Source organism: Mytilus galloprovincialis, chromosome 13 (genome assembly GCF_965363235.1).
Source record: "Mytilus galloprovincialis chromosome 13, xbMytGall1.hap1.1, whole genome shotgun sequence".
NCBI classification, from domain to species: domain Eukaryota; kingdom Metazoa; phylum Mollusca; class Bivalvia; order Mytilida; family Mytilidae; genus Mytilus; species Mytilus galloprovincialis.
This window is the reverse complement of record NC_134850.1, coordinates 71,647,149-71,668,067: the sequence shown is the minus strand read 5'-3', so window position 1 is coordinate 71,668,067 and position 20,919 is coordinate 71,647,149. Positions and strand designations below refer to the sequence as shown.

General features: G+C 34.7%; 1 protein-coding gene across 10 annotated transcripts in view; it reads left to right on the top strand.

Moving 5' to 3' along the window:
* The window catches only part of LOC143056552 (rap1 GTPase-activating protein 1-like), a 174,056-nt gene that overhangs the window by 103,162 nt on the left and 49,975 nt on the right, over nucleotides 1–20,919 (top strand). For 8 of the 10 annotated variants that reach the window (XM_076229645.1, XM_076229650.1, XM_076229648.1 and 5 more), the window contains one exon: nucleotides 4,718–4,750. The exons of 1 other annotated variant lie outside the window; for it this stretch is intronic. In XM_076229645.1, the coding sequence (XP_076085760.1) occupies nucleotides 4,718–4,750 (33 nt within the window). Of the gene's footprint in view, nucleotides 1–4,717; nucleotides 4,751–7,167; nucleotides 7,298–20,919 lie in introns of those variants that run through there. One more of the 10 variants, XM_076229655.1, reaches the window with a different exon arrangement.

Below are 20,919 nucleotides of genomic sequence, written 5' to 3'. Positions count from 1 at the left end.
TACTCTGGTCGGTAAGAAAGATTTTGATTTAATATTCTATATTGAATGTTACATTTTGATTTTAATAATTTGTCTGGAAATGTTTCATAAGTTTTCAATGGTAAATATTACGATCCATATTTGGTTTGAACTTGAGACATTCAGTTTATGATTTTAAGTTTGATATTTTTTCTGAAATTATTTTTATGATATGTTTTTTAAACAAACATTTCAATTTTTAAATCTATCAACTATTTAAACAGTATTTAAATTACCTATAGAATGTGATGTACTTCATGTGAATAAAACCCTCTGCTGTCGTTGTGTACTTATTCAAATGTGATTTTCAAGAATAGTTAATAGTGTGTGTCCAGATGCACATATATGTGTCAAACTCATATCTAAAAATGTTTGAAAATTTAAACAATAGGTTTAAATTGTATAAAAATTTTGGATTTACAAATATCGTAGCAGAGCATTAATAGTTTGATTGAAAAAAATGATCAAACTGGATCTTAATTTCAGTCAGATTGTTGAATTATCAAATTTTATATATTCACAAGATGAAGGACAGCAATAAAAGTGTTGTGATTTTAGATATACAAGTTATTTGTAAAGACATTCACCCCTTATGTTTTTAATCATTTGAAAAGTCATAACCATTAATTATATATTGCATACCACATACTTCATAAAAAACCTTGACTGCAGTTAATTTGGTGTAAACTGATGGTATAATAAGATAATCTATGGCTGAATGTCCCTATGATCACGAAATAACAAGCCAATGTAAAATATCAGCCATTAATTGGATGTTGTTTATAATGTACTGTTCATTCTAGAGGTTACTGGCCGATCTTGGTAGCTGTTTTCATCATTAAATATTCTCCATATAGCAGAGTTTGAGAAAAATATTTTATAAGGCAGTTTTTGCATGAGAAAGATGTTGTACATTGGGCATTCTTGTATGTTTCATATTACAAAGCTTCTGTATAAATAAAGATTATTTGTTATTTAAAGTCCTCATGGTTTTGATCTGTATTATTATGATGATTTGATTGATTTGATTTTTGGTGTTTTAACGCCACTTTTAAGCACCGCATTTAGGCTATTTCGTGGTGGCCAGTTATTATTGATGGAGTTTAAGACAGATTGCCTGGAAAAACCATGACCTTTGATAGGAAAACTGGCAATCCTAGTCAATAAAAATTAAAGTCTTGTGCACCGGCACTAGCAGGGTTATAAGAAGTCACAACCTCAGTGTTGAGACTGACTTAATAGTGACTAAAGTAGTAACTACTGAGACCACTCAGCCACCGATGCCCAATTATTATGTTGAACTGTACATATGAGTGTTTTTCTCATATACCAGGCAATCACTTCCTGTTTTGCTTAACAATGATTTTTTATACCCCAAGCAACGAAGTTGCGGAGGGTATAATGGTTTTGACCCGTCAGTCCGTCCGTCCGTCCGTCAGTCCGTCCGTCCGTCCGTCCGTCCGTCAGTCCGTCAGTCCTGTTTCTTGTCATCGCAACTCCTCTCAAACCACACAACAGAATTTCACGAAACCTTTTCAGATGAAAAGGACATACTATGTAGTTGTGCATATCGACGGGAAATTGCGATTCAATTTTTTTTCTAGGAGTTACGCCCCTTTGAACTTATTTACTTTAATGTATTACTGCAACAGTTTGTCATCGCAACTCCTCTCAAACCACACAACAGAATTTCACGAAACCTTTTCAGATAATAAGGACATACTATGTAGTTGTGCATATCGACGGGAAATTGCGATTCAATTTTTTTTTGTAGGAGTAACGCCCCTTTGAACTTATTTACTTTAATGTACTACTGCAACAGTTTGTCATCGCAACTTCTCTCAAACCACACAACAGAATTTCATGAAACTTTGTAGATAATAAGGACATACTATGTAGATGTGCATATCAACGGGAAATTACGGTTCAATTTTTTTTCTAGGAGTTATGCCCCTTTGAACTTATTTGCTTCAATGTACTTCTGCAACAGTTTGTCATCTCAACTCCTCTGAAAATACACAACAGAATTTCATGAAATTTTGTAGATAATAGGACATACTATGTATATTGACAGGAAATTATTATTCAATATTTTTTCTGATACAATTTTTTTTTCTTATACTTATTTAATTTCTCCAATGACAATGTGGGGACGTGGGGTATGTGAGCGTGCTCACTAAGGTTCTTTAATTATTTTACATAAGGTAAGACCACCCGCTCTTACAATAAGGGGTCTTGCAGGTTCTTGTTGTTACCTTGCTGTCACTTCTACATTTCTTTTGGTTGTTGTTGATAGCTTGCTGTCTCATTTTAATTATATTTTAAAATATTTGCATATATTGATATGTGTCTGAGATGCCTCTTGCAAAGAGAGTTTGATACAATTAGGAGATAACTGTATTGTATTTTAAGCTCCGACGGCATCAATTGGGGATTTGATGGTCGCAAATTAAGTTTACTGGCGACGCGTTAGCAACCATCAAATCCCCAATTGATGCCGTCGGAGCTTAAAATACAATATTGTTATCTCCATTCTAATGAAACTGACAGAAAACAACGTTAAAACATGTATTTAAAATCTGTCATATGCCGTCTGCGCTTGCGCGTACGTCCCATAGCATCAATTGTCAATTGATGCTATGTAAGAAAGTGACGTTATCCAATCAAAATGAATGTTACAAACGTTGTTGCATTAGAATTTAGATTTAAAGGGACAAATTTTAAACACCTAAGGGAGTAAACTCTTTATAAATCAGCTAATCGTTTTAATCGAATTCTAATAGTAAAGAGAAATCATCAATATAAATCAGCTAATCGTTTTAATCGAATACTAATAGTAAAGAGAAATCATCAATATAAGTGTTTGTCTCTATCCAATATATTACAATGAAATTAATTCTGTAAATTGTATGGTTCAAATTTTTTAACATTTTATATTTTATTATTTTTGTCAATAATTCAAAGTAAATATTTTATTAAATCAATCCAATATGACCTTGACCTTGAGATCCTGATTATATAACTTCCTGAGTAGTAAGTGTCAAGGTCATTTGTCTTTATTATAAGCTCTTTATATACCAGTGATAGGTTAAATAGAATTGTCAATTATATCTTAAAATCAGTAGCACTTCTTGTCAAATTGATCCTTACCTAGATTATACTGACTTTTAAGTGATCTTTCTTGGAATGTCGTCTTTACATCACAGTTTATGACCATAGAAAATGTCTAGATCGATATACAGTAACTGGACTCCTGGATATTTGTTCTGTAGAAAAGAACCCAATTTATCCTTAATTGAATGACTGACAGACAGAAGCTGGGGGTCACATTGTGACTCACAGAAAGTGCATCCTTGTCCTTAATTAATAGACCATTATGCTAGGGGGCTTTGGCTCATGGAAATGTTTTCCTTGGCTTTAATAGATAGACCCATGCTTGTGGCTTTTGGCTCATGGAAAGATTTCCATTATTTTTAATTGATAAATCCATGCTCAGGGATCTTTAGGCTCATTGGAAAGTGTTCCTAAGAATTGTATTTAATTGATAGACTGACAGACCAATGCTGGGGGTCCTTTGACTCATGAAAAATACACCCTTGTCTGTATCTGATAAGACTGTTGAAATATGCTAAGGGCTTTTTTTATTCCTGGAGAGTGCTTCCTTATCTGTCATTGATTGACTGTCAAACCTTAATTCCTGGGGTCTTTTTTTACTCACAAAAGAGTTCCTTTAAAGTAATAGGATATCACATGGCAATATTTTAATGGTAATGATGTTTATAAAGCCTGTGAATATAGATATGAACAAGGTAAACTCATTGATTCTTTGAATAAAAATATTTCTTCTGAAAGGATATCAAAATAAAGAGTTTTAGAGATATTCAGTATGTTTTGTTGTATTTTATAATATTTAAGAGTCAAATCTGTGACAAGTCTCTAGTTTGTGTCATTCTCTCAGTTCACTTGAAGTTGATATTGAGACTACGGGACATAATTTTGACTCTTACGCATGTAAAAGGTTTCAGCACCTCTGTCTGGACATGCCAGCCCAATCATCTTCAAAAGTTCAAAATTGTTTTCAAGAGATGACTGAAAAATCAAATCTGTGTGTATTATAGTGGAACTTACTTTAACATTGATGGGTTAATCTATTATGCTTTGAAATTTAGTCACTGTGTGTCTCAATGACAATGGTAGACTCCCATAGCATAAATATGTCATCTTTTACAGTTGTAGGTTTTTATAAGTGGATAAATACTAGTTTACTCAGCCAGGAAATTATACCACTTGTGAAACAATATAATCACAGTTAAACACATATTACATTGTGTTATTTATTGAGTTGAGATTTCCTATTTGATAAATATAGCAAATAATAACAAAATAAATCTGAGTATTGTTTGTAAAATTCATGAAAATAAACTTGATTGAATATTATCATTATATTTAAAATAGTATGTTTTCCTGTCTATATACTTTACATAAGAATTGCACTGCATATTCAACTGGTCCCTTAGTCTTTTTTCACCTATTTGATGAGCTCCTACTATAAACAAAGAACTTCGTTTAATTGCTTCCTAATAATAAGAAAATCTTGCAAATTTCATCTTCTATTGCAGCTGGTTTGAACTCATAAGCTGAATTTGAATATTTCTGTAAATCACTGAGGAAGTTATCTATATTTTGATTTCTTTTTCAGATGTGACACTGCTCTGAGTTTAAGAAGTTACAAGTAAGTTCTTGTTTCTATTTTTATTAGTTAGTTATATGTTAAAAATCCTACACTCCTTTTTCAGTGAAGCAGATTGTTTGGTCTTTATTTGTTGACGTCTAACTAACAAATAGAGACAGAAGACTAAGTAAGAACATAGCCTGACCATAAATATTTAGATTACTGTCATATGTATTACAACTAATTAACTTTTTTATAAGATTTCAAAATGTATTTTTTTTAGTGTTTTTTGACAAATTCAACCAATTCCTCGAAATCTAAAACCAACAAGGGGTGTCAGGTGGCATGGAAATATTAAAAATGTCTGAGTTAATTTAAGATGATAGACCAGAAATGTTTAGAAGGAAGGTCCATCTATTAAGTCAATATAACTCCCAATCAAGTTTATAATGTTATGTTGCAAGGTTTGTAGACATTTAACTTACAGTAGTGTGATTTTATGAGTGCATGAGTGAAAGACTTAAAATTGGATTAGAAAATGGACTTGAAAAATAACTTTTTTCTTGAACTATTCATTAAATGTAGGCTTAAATGTGATTTTACTACAAATAATCCAAGATCATCCAAAGGTTATTTGTTTCTTCTATTAATTATAGTTGGTTTGAAATTGTATGGCAGTATAACCTTTTAATTTCTACATTTGCAATATGAAGATATAGATTGAAGCTGAATACATTTTGTAGAAATATTAAAGGTGTTTATTCAAATTACAATTTGTTCACAAAAAAAACCTATATAATGATGAACCCCTTAATCTCTCAAACCCCCACCTCTATGAAGTAAAATTATTAGAAAAATTTCATTTTACATAAGCCATTATCATGGTGAATTATCTTAAATTATAATAACCTTGACTTTTAAGTGGTCAAGTGGTCAGTTCTGGTTATCATTCCTTCAACTAGACATTCTCTTTCTTTAAATTTCCTAGAAAATAAATCACAATACTTTCTTGTTTGACGTGTGTTAAATCACAATACTTTCTTGTTTGACGTGTGTTAAATCACAATACTTTCTTGTTTTGACGTGTGTGTATGAATGACTTGTCTTTGATTGTCACTGATTCCACATAACCTGGTCGTTAGGAAAGGAGATTTACAAAGTAGCTTATTTCAGACTGCTATGATACAAGGTTTATTAGTAGGGATTGTTAGACTGGATAATTCTGTATTATTTCAGACTGCTATGATACAAGGTTTATTAGTAGGGATTGTTAGACTGGATAATTCTGTATGATTATTGTATTGTTGTTCGCTCTCAAGCTTTTGATTTCATTCTCTCAGATTCCTTGACAAATTCTGCTAAATTAAATGTAATACACGATATTTCTAAGGGAACCAAATCAATGGTTTCAAGAAAAATTGACAAGCAATTTCTGTGAATGTATTGACCCTTTGAATAACGGTATAATAACCCGTCTGAAGACGGCTATTGAGCATGGGAAATTGTGAGTAATGACTGGAATCGTATCGCAGTACATGTTTGGAGGCTACAATTAATATACTAAACACGCAGTACACTATCCAAGGCTACAATTAATATACTAAACACAGTACTGTGTAAAACTATGTGACACAACATCAACAGCTGGGACTTACTCTTTATGTTTAGATCCGCTGATTTTACCAGGATATATTTCATATTCTGACAAAATCAATCAGCTATCTTACGTTGTCTGTTTTGTTGTAATTTAAATGATGCTGCTGCTGAAATACAAGTTTGACAGTATATTATGGGTATAATATGGTAGTGTGTCATTTGGAAAGCTGATACATTTAATGGGAGATGTAGTGTTAATTGGGGATCATAAACAGTTAAAAAAAAAAAGGATCTAAGCTATTCAATTAGTTGGTTTAACATAATTAAGTGTAAAAAGTGTGATGAATATTTGTGGATAACATGCAGTAATTCAATGTTTAAATACTGAACCTGTTAATACTATGTGTAGGTGTAAACATATTATAATCAGTGATAATTGGATAGTGAATTAAGGACATTTGCTGCGATCATGATTGTTATGGCATTTCATGTTTTATGTCATGGCAAGAAAAACAAAAAGAATGATTTGCAATCTTAATGCTTATGTATATATATATACATATGTGGTTATTGAAGATGAATTTACACAACAAATCCTTGACTTAAACCGAAAAATAAGATCCCAGAAGACAGGTCCTGTTTGAGTTTTAGATTAACACAGTAAGATGATGGTAGATAAGAGTACACAACAAAGTTAAATGGCTAAAAATGACCAGAACATTTAATATAGAATTTCCTTGTTAGACTTCATTTCATTTAAAATCTGTGTATTCATCAAAGCTGACATCTAAGTTAGGTAAAAAACCAATATCAATGATATATTGTAATCTTGTAACGATAACAAAAAATGTGGAATCCTGCAGAAGACATTATCGCAATTAATTGAATCGGATAACTCTACAGTGAAGATGAAATTCTTCCAATCATTAAATTGACAAACTGGAATAAAACACATTAGGGATGTGATAAAGTCTGTGTTATGAAAATGTTTTCAAGAAGTAAAAAAGAAAGGTAAGAGATAGATAGTAAGTTATGGCATTGAACTTAAAGATCATGTGATGTGAAGGTTAAAGGTCAGGTGATGGGAGGGTTAGAGGGTCAGTTAATTAGAGGAGTTATATAGGTTTTGAATATCTGTAGTTTAATATTAGAGCATTGAGGGATTTTAGACAATCAATATCTAATTTATTATATTAAATCACTTCAAGGTCGTACTAAAATCTTTCGTTTATTAGTACTATAACCATGACAACTGTTTGAATACTATAATCATTACATTTATCTAACAAGAAGCCTGCAGATAATTGTTTGTTTTTGGGGTGGTTTTTTTCGGGGGCGAGGGGGGCTTTTGGGACTGCGTCAAGCCAACCCCACCCTTATGATGATAGTGCTAGTGGGGCATCCGTGTACTATGGATACATTCTTGTTTTGTTAATTAAATCTTTGACTTTTTCTTTATATCTGAGTTAATTGTTGTGAATAAGTATCAGATACTGAACTGATTAAGAAAGATCGAAGTATTGAATAATCACTTTGTGACATTTTAGTATTTTTAGAAAACTGACCTTTTTGACGACACGTCTTTTCCTCTATCGATCATCGATAACTTTGTTATGTCCGTCACTTTCCCGTTAATTCTTATAGAACCGAGACATATTGAATTTCTGTTACCACGTTCTAATACAAATTGACACTAAAAGCTTTCAAACCATTTTCTACTTTGTTTTTCGTTAAATGATTTTTATGGTACAATTTCAGATGCTTATTTAATTATAATTGTTTGAAATTTTTAGAATGTTGTCATGTGGTTAAAGTTCAGAAATTGCTTAATGTTGTACTTAGCATTTTATATTTTTTTTATGGACACTTGGTTTATTTTTATTTATTAGTTAAATATTTGACTTTACAGTTATTTTAGGAACCATACAGTACTCAAACATTTCTGAGTGTCAATATAAAAAGAAGATGTGATATGATTGCCAATGACACAATTCTCCACAATAGACTAAATAACACAAAAATTAACAACAAAGTCACTGAACAACCTTGAACAATGAGGAAAGCAGATACATATAAAAAAAGTAGATGAGGTATGATTGCCAATGAGACAACTCTCCACATTGAATATGACATAGAAATTAACAACGTAACTGTATGGCCTTCAACAGCAAAGTCAGCTATAAAATACATGTACCTGGAAATTACAAATGTAAAAGAATTCAAATGCGAAAAGTTAAAACGGCCTAATTTATGTACAAAATATTAAAGAAGAAAAGGCCATCATGTAATTAAAGCCGCTACAAGGCAGCACTCGCACCCGCAAAGTGGAAAGGGATTAATATAAGTTGCAAAACTTGTTTCCCAATCCACTATAAATAAATATGTTTAAATTAAATTAAATGTAAGATCAAATGCATATTTTTTTTATGTGGATACCTTCATTCATAAGAAATGATTAAAATAGAAGAAACTTTCTTAAAATCAATGTAAGACTGTACTCTATCCTAGCCAAATAGTCACCCATTAAACTGAGAATGAATCGTGAGCAAGATGTATAATTATCTCCCTTTGAGTTTGTTATTTTGTTATAATTATCTCCCCTTGTGAGTAAGATGTGTAATTATCTCCCTTTGAGTTTGTTATTTTGTTATAATTCTTGGAAGGTTGATTTTTCCAATAATAAACAAGAATAACCCTCTCCTTGGCATTCTATGTGATTGATTATAAAGGTAGATTATGTGTTTCTTTATCAATCTCCATTACCAGACTTTACTTTTGACTTGGTAAAAAAGCTCTACAGAGCTTATGTTTGTAGTATTTCATGTAACCCGACTTAAAATAAATTGTCAATGTCAATGGTGTAGGTCTAAAACTTATTAGTTCTGTCTTTAAACAGATTGAATCAGATTTATCTCAGAAAATTGTACAGAAAATAAGGTCAGAGATGATACAATGACTTAACTTCTGTGATGAAGAAATTTTTCAGTATCTGATAAAACGTATGACATTAAAATTGATGTTGAAATAGAATAGAACAGCAGAGTTGAATTAAAAAACATATAAGCCAATTGATTATTTTTTACATCAAAACCATAAATAAATATGAGATTGATATCATATTGATTTTAACTGGGAAATAGTATTAAGTAATTGTACCAGTTTATATGTAAATGAGATTTAAATTTAAAAAAAAAGGTGCATTTATTTATAGGCTCAGGGGAGAAGGGTAACTCTAAATGTTGTAGAATTGTACTATTTATTATATTAGCTCAATAATTGGGGTTTGGCCTAGGTTCCCAACCCCGGATAAAGGGGTATCCTAACCATATGTTGCCATTCAAATGCATTGATATTCAAAAAAGGGGGGGTCCATCCAGAAGCCCACACCTGGATCTACCACCGGACCCTCTGCCCTACCTGAATATGCCTCTGATCACAGTGCTCCAGGAATATCTAGGAATAATTGTGATGATAATGGGTGTCCCCCCTTCTACCCTACCTAAATCTGCCCATCCAGAAGCCCACCCTTGGATCCGCCACTGGTCCCAGTCTGCCCTACCTAAATCTGACCCTTATCTAAGTGCTCCAGGAATATCTAGGAATAATTGTTGAACCCCCCCCTTTTTCTGCATTACTTAAATCTGACTCTGAACATAGCTCTAGCAATTTCTAGGAATAATCCTTATGATGAAAGGAGTGATATATTCTTTATCCCATGAAAGGTCATTAAAGGTCATGTACTGTACCATAAATTACAATAATATTTCATTTCCTTTTTCTGCAAAAGCTTTATTATTTTGATTAATCAGTGCTTGCGTTAATATTTCATTTGTAGGAAATTAATTTGACTGTAATGTTTGATGACATTAGATTAGTACATCTGGAGTTCAATGACACTCTGAGGTCGTATATAAAGCTGCCCTTAAAGGATGTACTGTAATGTTTGATGACATTAGATTAGTACATCTGGAGTTCAATGACACTCTGAGGTCGTATATAAAGCTGCCCTTAAAGGATGTACTGTAATGTTTGATGACATTAGATTAGTACATCTGGAGTTCAATGACACTCTGAGGTCGTATATAAAGCTGCCCTTAAAGGATGTACTGTAATGTTTGATGACATCAGATTAGTACATCTGGAGTTCAATGACACTCTGAGGTCGTATATAAAGCTGCCCTTAAAGGATGTACTGTAATGTTTGATGACATCAGATTAGTACATCTGGAGTTCAATGACACTCTGAGGTCGTATATAAAGCTGCCCTTAAAGGATGTACTGTAATGTTTGATGACATTAGATTAGTACATCTGGAGTTCAATGACACTCTGAGGTCGTATATAAAGCTGCCCTTAAAGGATGTACTGTAATGTTTGATGACATTAGATTAGTACATCTGGAGTTCAATGACACTCTGAGGTCGTATATAAAGCTGCCCTTAAAGGATGTACTGTAATGTTTGATGACATTAGATTAGTACATCTGGAGTTCAATGACACTCTGAGGTCGTATATAAAGCTGCCCTTAAAGGATGTACTGTAATGTTTGATGACATTAGATTAGTACATCTGGAGTTCAATGACACTCTGAGGTCGTATATAAAGCTGCCCTTAAAGGATGTACTGTAATGTTTGATGACATTAGATTAGTACATCTGGAGTTCAATGACACTCTGAGGTCGTATATAAAGCTGCCCTTAAAGGATGTACTGTAATGTTTGATGACATCAGATTAGTACATCTGGAGTTCAATGACACTCTGAGGTCGTATATAAAGCTGCCCTTAAAGGATGTACTGTAATGTTTGATGACATCAGATTAGTACATCTGGAGTTCAATGACACTCTGAGGTCGTATATAAAGCTGCCTTCAGGATGTACTGTAATGTTTGATGACATCAGATTAGTACATCTGGAGTTCAATGACACTCTGAGGTCGTATATAAAGCTGCTCTTAAAGGATGTACTGTAATGTTTGATGACATTAGATTAGTACATCTGGAGTTCAATGACACTCTGAGGTCGTATATAAAGCTGCCCTTAAAGGATGTACTGTAATGTTTGATGACATCAGATTAGTACATCTGGAGTTCAATGACACTCTGAGGTCATATATAAAGCTGCCCTTAAAGGATGTACTGTAATGTTTGATGACATCAGATTAGTACATCTGGAGTTCAATGACACTCTGAGGTCGTATATAAAGCTGCCCTTAAAGGATGTACTGTAATGTTTGATGACATCAGATTAGTACATCTGGAGTTCAATGACACTCTGAGGTCGTATATAAAGCTGCCCTTAAAGGATGTACTGTAATGTTTGATGACATTAGATTAGTACATCTGGAGTTCAATGACACTCTGAGGTCGTATATAAAGCTGCCCTTAAAGGATGTACTGTAATGTTTGATGACATCAGATTAGTACATCTGGAGTTCAATGACACTCTGAGGTCGTATATAAAGCTGCCCTTAAAGGATGTACTGTAATGTTTGATGACATTAGATTAGTACATCTGGAGTTCAATGACACTCTGAGGTCGTATATAAAGCTGCCTTTAAAGGATGTACTGTAATGTTTGATGACATCAGATTAGTACATCTGGAGTTCAATGACACTCTGAGGTCGTATATAAAGCTGCCCTTAAAGGATGTACTGTAATGTTTGATGACATCAGATTAGTACATCTGGAGTTCAATGACACTCTGAGGTCGTATATAAAGCTGCCCTTAAAGGATGTACTGTAATGTTTGATGACATCAGATTAGTACATCTGGAGTTCAATGACACTCTGAGGTCGTATATAAAGCTGCCCTTAAAGGATGTACTGTAATGTTTGATGACATCAGATTAGTACATCTGGAGTTCAATGACACTCTGAGGTCGTATATAAAGCTGCCTTTAAAGGATGTACTGTAATGTTTGATGACATCAGATTAGTACATCTGGAGTTCAATGACACTCTGAGGTCGTATATAAAGCTGCCCTTAAAGGATGTACTGTAATGTTTGATGACATCAGATTAGTACATCTGGAGTTCAATGACACTCTGAGGTCGTATATAAAGCTGCCCTTAAAGGATGTACTGTAATGTTTGATGACATCAGATTAGTACATCTGGAGTTCAATGACACTCTGAGGTCGTATATAAAGCTGCCTTCAGGATGTACTGTAATGTTTGATGACATCAGATTAGTACATCTGGAGTTCAATGACACTCTGAGGTCGTATATAAAGCTGCCCTTAAAGGATGTACTGTAATGTTTGATGACATTAGATTAGTACATCTGGAGTTCAATGACACTCTGAGGTCGTATATAAAGCTGCCCTTAAAGGATGTACTGTAATGTTTGATGACATCAGATTAGTACATCTGGAGTTCAATGACACTCTGAGGTCGTATATAAAGCTGCCCTTTAAGGATGTACTGTAATGTTTGATGACATCAGATTAGTACATCTGGAGTTCAATGACACTCTGAGGTCGTATATAAAGCTGCCCTTAAAGGATGTACTGTAATGTTTGATGACATCAGATTAGTACATCTGGAGTTCAATGACACTCTGAGGTCGTATATAAAGCTGCCTTTAAAGGATGTACTGTAATGTTTGATGACATCAGATTAGTACATCTGGAGTTCAATGACACTCTGAGGTCGTATATAAAGCTGCTCTTAAAGGATGTACTGTAATGTTTGATGACATTAGATTAGTACATCTGGAGTTCAATGACACTCTGAGGTCGTATATAAAGCTGCCCTTAAAGGATGTACTGTAATGTTTGATGACATCAGATTAGTACATCTGGAGTTCAATGACACTCTGAGGTCATATATAAAGCTGCCCTTAAAGGATGTACTGTAATGTTTGATGACATCAGATTAGTACATCTGGAGTTCAATGACACTCTGAGGTCGTATATAAAGCTGCCCTTAAAGGATGTACTGTAATGTTTGATGACATCAGATTAGTACATCTGGAGTTCAATGACACTCTGAGGTCGTATATAAAGCTGCCCTTAAAGGATGTACTGTAATGTTTGATGACATTAGATTAGTACATCTGGAGTTCAATGACACTCTGAGGTCGTATATAAAGCTGCCCTTAAAGGATGTACTGTAATGTTTGATGACATCAGATTAGTACATCTGGAGTTCAATGACACTCTGAGGTCGTATATAAAGCTGCCCTTAAAGGATGTACTGTAATGTTTGATGACATTAGATTAGTACATCTGGAGTTCAATGACACTCTGAGGTCGTATATAAAGCTGCCTTTAAAGGATGTACTGTAATGTTTGATGACATCAGATTAGTACATCTGGAGTTCAATGACACTCTGAGGTCGTATATAAAGCTGCCCTTAAAGGATGTACTGTAATGTTTGATGACATCAGATTAGTACATCTGGAGTTCAATGACACTCTGAGGTCGTATATAAAGCTGCCCTTAAAGGATGTACTGTAATGTTTGATGACATCAGATTAGTACATCTGGAGTTCAATGACACTCTGAGGTCGTATATAAAGCTGCCCTTAAAGGATGTACTGTAATGTTTGATGACATCAGATTAGTACATCTGGAGTTCAATGACACTCTGAGGTCGTATATAAAGCTGCCTTTAAAGGATGTACTGTAATGTTTGATGACATCAGATTAGTACATCTGGAGTTCAATGACACTCTGAGGTCGTATATAAAGCTGCCCTTAAAGGATGTACTGTAATGTTTGATGACATCAGATTAGTACATCTGGAGTTCAATGACACTCTGAGGTCGTATATAAAGCTGCCCTTAAAGGATGTACTGTAATGTTTGATGACATCAGATTAGTACATCTGGAGTTCAATGACACTCTGAGGTCGTATATAAAGCTGCCTTCAGGATGTACTGTAATGTTTGATGACATCAGATTAGTACATCTGGAGTTCAATGACACTCTGAGGTCGTATATAAAGCTGCCCTTAAAGGATGTACTGTAATGTTTGATGACATTAGATTAGTACATCTGGAGTTCAATGACACTCTGAGGTCGTATATAAAGCTGCCCTTAAAGGATGTACTGTAATGTTTGATGACATCAGATTAGTACATCTGGAGTTCAATGACACTCTGAGGTCGTATATAAAGCTGCCCTTTAAGGATGTACTGTAATGTTTGATGACATCAGATTAGTACATCTGGAGTTCAATGACACTCTGAGGTCGTATATAAAGCTGCCCTTAAAGGATGTACTGTAATGTTTGATGACATCAGATTAGTACATCTGGAGTTCAATGACACTCTGAGGTCGTATATAAAGCTGCCTTTAAAGGATGTACTGTAATGTTTGATGACATCAGATTAGTACATCTGGAGTTCAATGACACTCTGAGGTCGTATATAAAGCTGCCTTTAAAGGATGTACTGTAATGTTTGATGACATCAGATTAGTACATCTGGAGTTCAATGACACTCTGAGGTCGTATATAAAGCTGCCCTTAAAGGATGTACTGTAATGTTTGATGACATCAGATTAGTACATCTGGAGTTCAATGACACTCTGAGGTCGTATATAAAGCTGCCTTTAAAGGATGTACTGTAATGTTTGATGACATCAGATTAGTACATCTGGAGTTCAATGACACTCTGAGGTCGTATATAAAGCTGCCTTAAGGATGTACTGTAATGTTTGATGACATCAGATTAGTACATCTGGAGTTCAATGACACTCTGAGGTCGTATATAAAGCTGCCCTTAAAGGATGTACTGTAATGTTTGATGACATTAGATTAGTACATCTGGAGTTCAATGACACTCTGAGGTCGTATATAAAGCTGCCCTTAAAGGATGTACTGTAATGTTTGATGACATCAGATTAGTACATCTGGAGTTCAATGACACTCTGAGGTCGTATATAAAGCTGCCCTTAAAGGATGTACTGTAATGTTTGATGACATCAGATTAGTACATCTGGAGTTCAATGACACTCTGAGGTCGTATATAAAGCTGCCCTTAAAGGATGTACTGTAATGTTTGATGACATTAGATTAGTACATCTGGAGTTCAATGACACTCTGAGGTCGTATATAAAGCTGCCCTTAAAGGATGTACTGTAATGTTTGATGACATCAGATTAGTACATCTGGAGTTCAATGACACTCTGAGGTCGTATATAAAGCTGCCCTTAAAGGATGTACTGTAATGTTTGATGACATCAGATTAGTACATCTGGAGTTCAATGACACTCTGAGGTCGTATATAAAGCTGCCCTTAAAGGATGTACTGTAATGTTTGATGACATCAGATTAGTACATCTGGAGTTCAATGACACTCTGAGGTCGTATATAAAGCTGCCCTTAAAGGATGTACTGTAATGTTTGATGACATCAGATTAGTACATCTGGAGTTCAATGACACTCTGAGGTCGTATATAAAGCTGCCCTTAAAGGATGTACTGTAATGTTTGATGACATCAGATTAGTACATCTGGAGTTCAATGACACTCTGAGGTCGTATATAAAGCTGCCCTTAAAGGATGTACTGTAATGTTTGATGACATCAGATTAGTACATCTGGAGTTCAATGACACTCTGAGGTCGTATATAAAGCTGCCCTTAAAGGATGTACTGTAATGTTTGATGACATCAGATTAGTACATCTGGAGTTCAATGACACTCTGAGGTCGTATATAAAGCTGCCCTTAAAGGATGTACTGTAATGTTTGATGACATCAGATTAGTACATCTGGAGTTCAATGACACTCTGAGGTCGTATATAAAGCTGCCCTTAAAGGATGTACTGTAATGTTTGATGACATTAGATTAGTACATCTGGAGTTCAATGACACTCTGAGGTCGTATATAAAGCTGCCCTTAAAGGATGTACTGTAATGTTTGATGACATCAGATTAGTACATCTGGAGTTCAATGACACTCTGAGGTCGTATATAAAGCTGCCCTTTAAGGATGTACTGTAATGTTTGATGACATCAGATTAGTACATCTGGAGTTCAATGACACTCTGAGGTCGTATATAAAGCTGCCCTTAAAGGATGTACTGTAATGTTTGATGACATCAGATTAGTACATCTGGAGTTCAATGACACTCTGAGGTCGTATATAAAGCTGCCTTTAAAGGATGTACTGTAATGTTTGATGACATCAGATTAGTACATCTGGAGTTCAATGACACTCTGAGGTCGTATATAAAGCTGCCTTTAAAGGATGTACTGTAATGTTTGATGACATCAGATTAGTACATCTGGAGTTCAATGACACTCTGAGGTCGTATATAAAGCTGCCCTTAAAGGATGTACTGTAATGTTTGATGACATCAGATTAGTACATCTGGAGTTCAATGACACTCTGAGGTCGTATATAAAGCTGCCCTTAAAGGATGTACTGTAATGTTTGATGACATCAGATTAGTACATCTGGAGTTCAATGACACTCTGAGGTCGTATATAAAGCTGCCTTAAGGATGTACTGTAATGTTTGATGACATCAGATTAGTACATCTGGAGTTCAATGACACTCTGAGGTCGTATATAAAGCTGCCCTTAAAGGATGTACTGTAATGTTTGATGACATTAGATTAGTACATCTGGAGTTCAATGACACTCTGAGGTCGTATATAAAGCTGCCCTTAAAGGATGTACTGTAATGTTTGATGACATCAGATTAGTACATCTGGAGTTCAATGACACTCTGAGGTCGTATATAAAGCTGCCCTTAAAGGATGTACTGTAATGTTTGATGACATCAGATTAGTACATCTGGAGTTCAATGACACTCTGAGGTCGTATATAAAGCTGCCCTTAAAGGATGTACTGTAATGTTTGATGACATCAGATTAGTACATCTGGAGTTCAATGACACTCTGAGGTCGTATATAAAGCTGCCCTTAAAGGATGTACTGTAATGTTTGATGACATCAGATTAGTACATCTGGAGTTCAATGACACTCTGAGGTCGTATATAAAGCTGCCCTTAAAGGATGTACTGTAATGTTTGATGACATCAGATTAGTACATCTGGAGTTCAATGACACTCTGAGGTCGTATATAAAGCTGCCCTTAAAGGATGTACTGTAATGTTTGATGACATCAGATTAGTACATCTGGAGTTCAATGACACTCTGAGGTCGTATATAAAGCTGCCCTTAAAGGATGTACTGTAATGTTTGATGACATCAGATTAGTACATCTGGAGTTCAATGACACTCTGAGGTCGTATATAAAGCTGCCCTTAAAGGATGTACTGTAATGTTTGATGACATCAGATTAGTACATCTGGAGTTCAATGACACTCTGAGGTCGTATATAAAGCTGCCCTTAAAGGATGTACTGTAATGTTTGATGACATCAGATTAGTACATCTGGAGTTCAATGACACTCTGAGGTCGTATATAAAGCTGCCCTTAAAGGATGTACTGTAATGTTTGATGACATCAGATTAGTACATCTGGAGTTCAATGACACTCTGAGGTCGTATATAAAGCTGCCCTTAAAGGATGTACTGTAATGTTTGATGACATTAGATTAGTACATCTGGAGTTCAATGACACTCTGAGGTCGTATATAAAGCTGCCCTTAAAGGATGTACTGTAATGTTTGATGACATCAGATTAGTACATCTGGAGTTCAATGACACTCTGAGGTCGTATATAAAGCTGCCCTTAAAGGATGTACTGTAATGTTTGATGACATCAGATTAGTACATCTGGAGTTCAATGACACTCTGAGGTCGTATATAAAGCTGCCTTTAAAGGATGTACTGTAATGTTTGATGACATCAGATTAGTACATCTGGAGTTCAATGACACTCTGAGGTCGTATATAAAGCTGCCCTTAAAGGATGTACTGTAATGTTTGATGACATCAGATTAGTACATCTGGAGTTCAATGACACTCTGAGGTCGTATATAAAGCTGCCCTTAAAGGATGTACTGTAATGTTTGATGACATCAGATTAGTACATCTGGAGTTCAATGACACTCTGAGGTCATATATAAAGCTGCCTTTAAAGGATGTACTGTAATGTTTGATGACATCAGATTAGTACATCTGGAGTTCAATGACACTCTGAGGTCGTATATAAAGCTGCCTTAAGGATGTACTGTAATGTTTGATGACATCAGATTAGTACATCTGGAGTTCAATGACACTCTGAGGTCGTATATAAAGCTGCCCTTAAAGGATGTACTGTAATGTTTGATGACATCAGATTAGTACATCTGGAGTTCAATGACACTCTGAGGTCGTATATAAAGCTGCCTTCAGGATGTACTGTAATGTTTGATGACATCAGATTAGTACATCTGGAGTTCAATGACACTCTGAGGTCGTATATAAAGCTGCCCTTAAAGGATGTACTGTAATGTTTGATGACATTAGATTAGTACATCTGGAGTTCAATGACACTCTGAGGTCGTATATAAAGCTGCCCTTAAAGGATGTACTGTAATGTTTGATGACATTAGATTAGTACATCTGGAGTTCAATGACACTCTGAGGTCGTATATAAAGCTGCCCTTAAAGGATGTACTGTAATGTTTGATGACATCAGATTAGTACATCTGGAGTTCAATGACACTCTGAGGTCGTATATAAAGCTGCCCTTAAAGGATGTACTGTAATGTTTGATGACATCAGATTAGTACATCTGGAGTTCAATGACACTCTGAGGTCATATATAAAGCTGCCCTTAAAGGATGTACTGTAATGTTTGATGACATTAGATTAGTACATCTGGAGTTCAATGACACTCTGAGGTCGTATATAAAGCTGCCTTAAGGATGTACTGTAATGTTTGATGACATCAGATTAGTACATCTGGAGTTCAATGACACTCTGAGGTCGTATATAAAGCTGCCTTTAAAGGATGTACTGTAATGTTTGATGACATCAGATTAGTACATCTGGAGTTCAATGACACTCTGAGGTCGTATATAAAGCTGCCCTTAAAGGATGTACTGTAATGTTTGATGACATCAGATTAGTACATCTGGAGTTCAATGACACTCTGAGGTCGTATATAAAGCTGCCCTTAAAGGATGTACTGTAATGTTTGATGACATTAGATTAGTACATCTGGAGTTCAATGACACTCTGAGGTCGTATATAAAGCTGCCCTTAAGGATGTACTGTAATGTTTGATGACATCAGATTAGTACATCTGGAGTTCAATGACACTCTGAGGTCGTATATAAAGCTGCCCTTAAAGGATGTACTGTAATGTTTGATGACATTAGATTAGTACATCTGGAGTTCAATGACACTCTGAGGTCGTATATAAAGCTGCCCTTAAAGGATGTACTGTAATGTTTGATGACATTAGATTAGTACATCTGGAGTTCAATGACACTCTGAGGTCGTATATAAAGCTGCCCTTAAAGGATGTACTGTAATGTTTGATGACATCAGATTAGTACATCTGGAGTTCAATGACACTCTGAGGTCGTATATAAAGCTGCCCTTAAAGGATGTACTGTAATGTTTGATGACATCAGATTAGTACATCTGGAGTTCAATGACACTCTGAGGTCGTATATAAAGCTGCCCTTAAAGGATGTACTGTAATGTTTGATGACATTAGATTAGTACATCTGGAGTTCAATGACACTCTGAGGTCGTATATAAAGCTGCCCTTAAAGGATGTACTGTAATGTTTGATGACATCAGATTAGTACATCTGGAGTTCAATGACACTCTGAGGTCATATATAAAGCTGCCCTTAAAGGATGTACTGTAATGTTTGATGACATCAGATTAGTACATCTGGAGTTCAATGACACTCTGAGGTCGTATATAAAGCTGCCCTTAAAGGATGTACTGTAATGTTTGATGACATTAGATTAGTACATCTGGAGTTCAATGACACTCTGAGGTCGTATATAAAGCTGCCTTAAGGATGTACTGTAATGTTTGATGACATCAGATTAGTACATCTGGAGTTCAATGACACTCTGAGGTCGTATATAAAGCTGCCTTAAGGATGTACTGTAATGTTTGATGACATCAGATTAGTACATCTGGAGTTCAATGACACTCTGAGGTCGTATATAAAGCTGCCTTTAAAGGATGTACTGTAATGTTTGATGACATCAGATTAGTACATCTGGAGTTCAATGACACTCTGAGGTCGTATATAAAGCTGCCTTTAAAGGATGTACTGTAATGTTTGATGACATCAGATTAGTACATCTGGAGTTCAATGACACTCTGAGGTCATATATAAAGCTGCCTTTAAAGGATGTACTGTAAATTCACAAAGTATTGCATGCATTTATTATTGCGATTTTGTCTTCTTAGACAAAAATGCAATGTTTATTTTTTGTGATTGAGAAAAATTTTTTTTTAAAAATACGAGTTTAAAAGAGGGACGAAAGATACCAAAGGGACAGTCAAACTCATAAATCTAAAACAAACTGACAACGCCATGGCTAAAAATGAAAAAGACAAACAGAAAAACAATAGTACTTAATTTATTAATTGCTATTATATCCCTTTCTATTATGTTTTTAAAAACATTGCAATAATTTCTAAATTTACAGTACTTTGGTCAGGTCTAGAAAATGTGTGTGTGCCATTCCTTTAGTTATTTCCTACATTATAGGGTAAAATATTTGATAAACCAATTTATCTTTTTATATAAGAC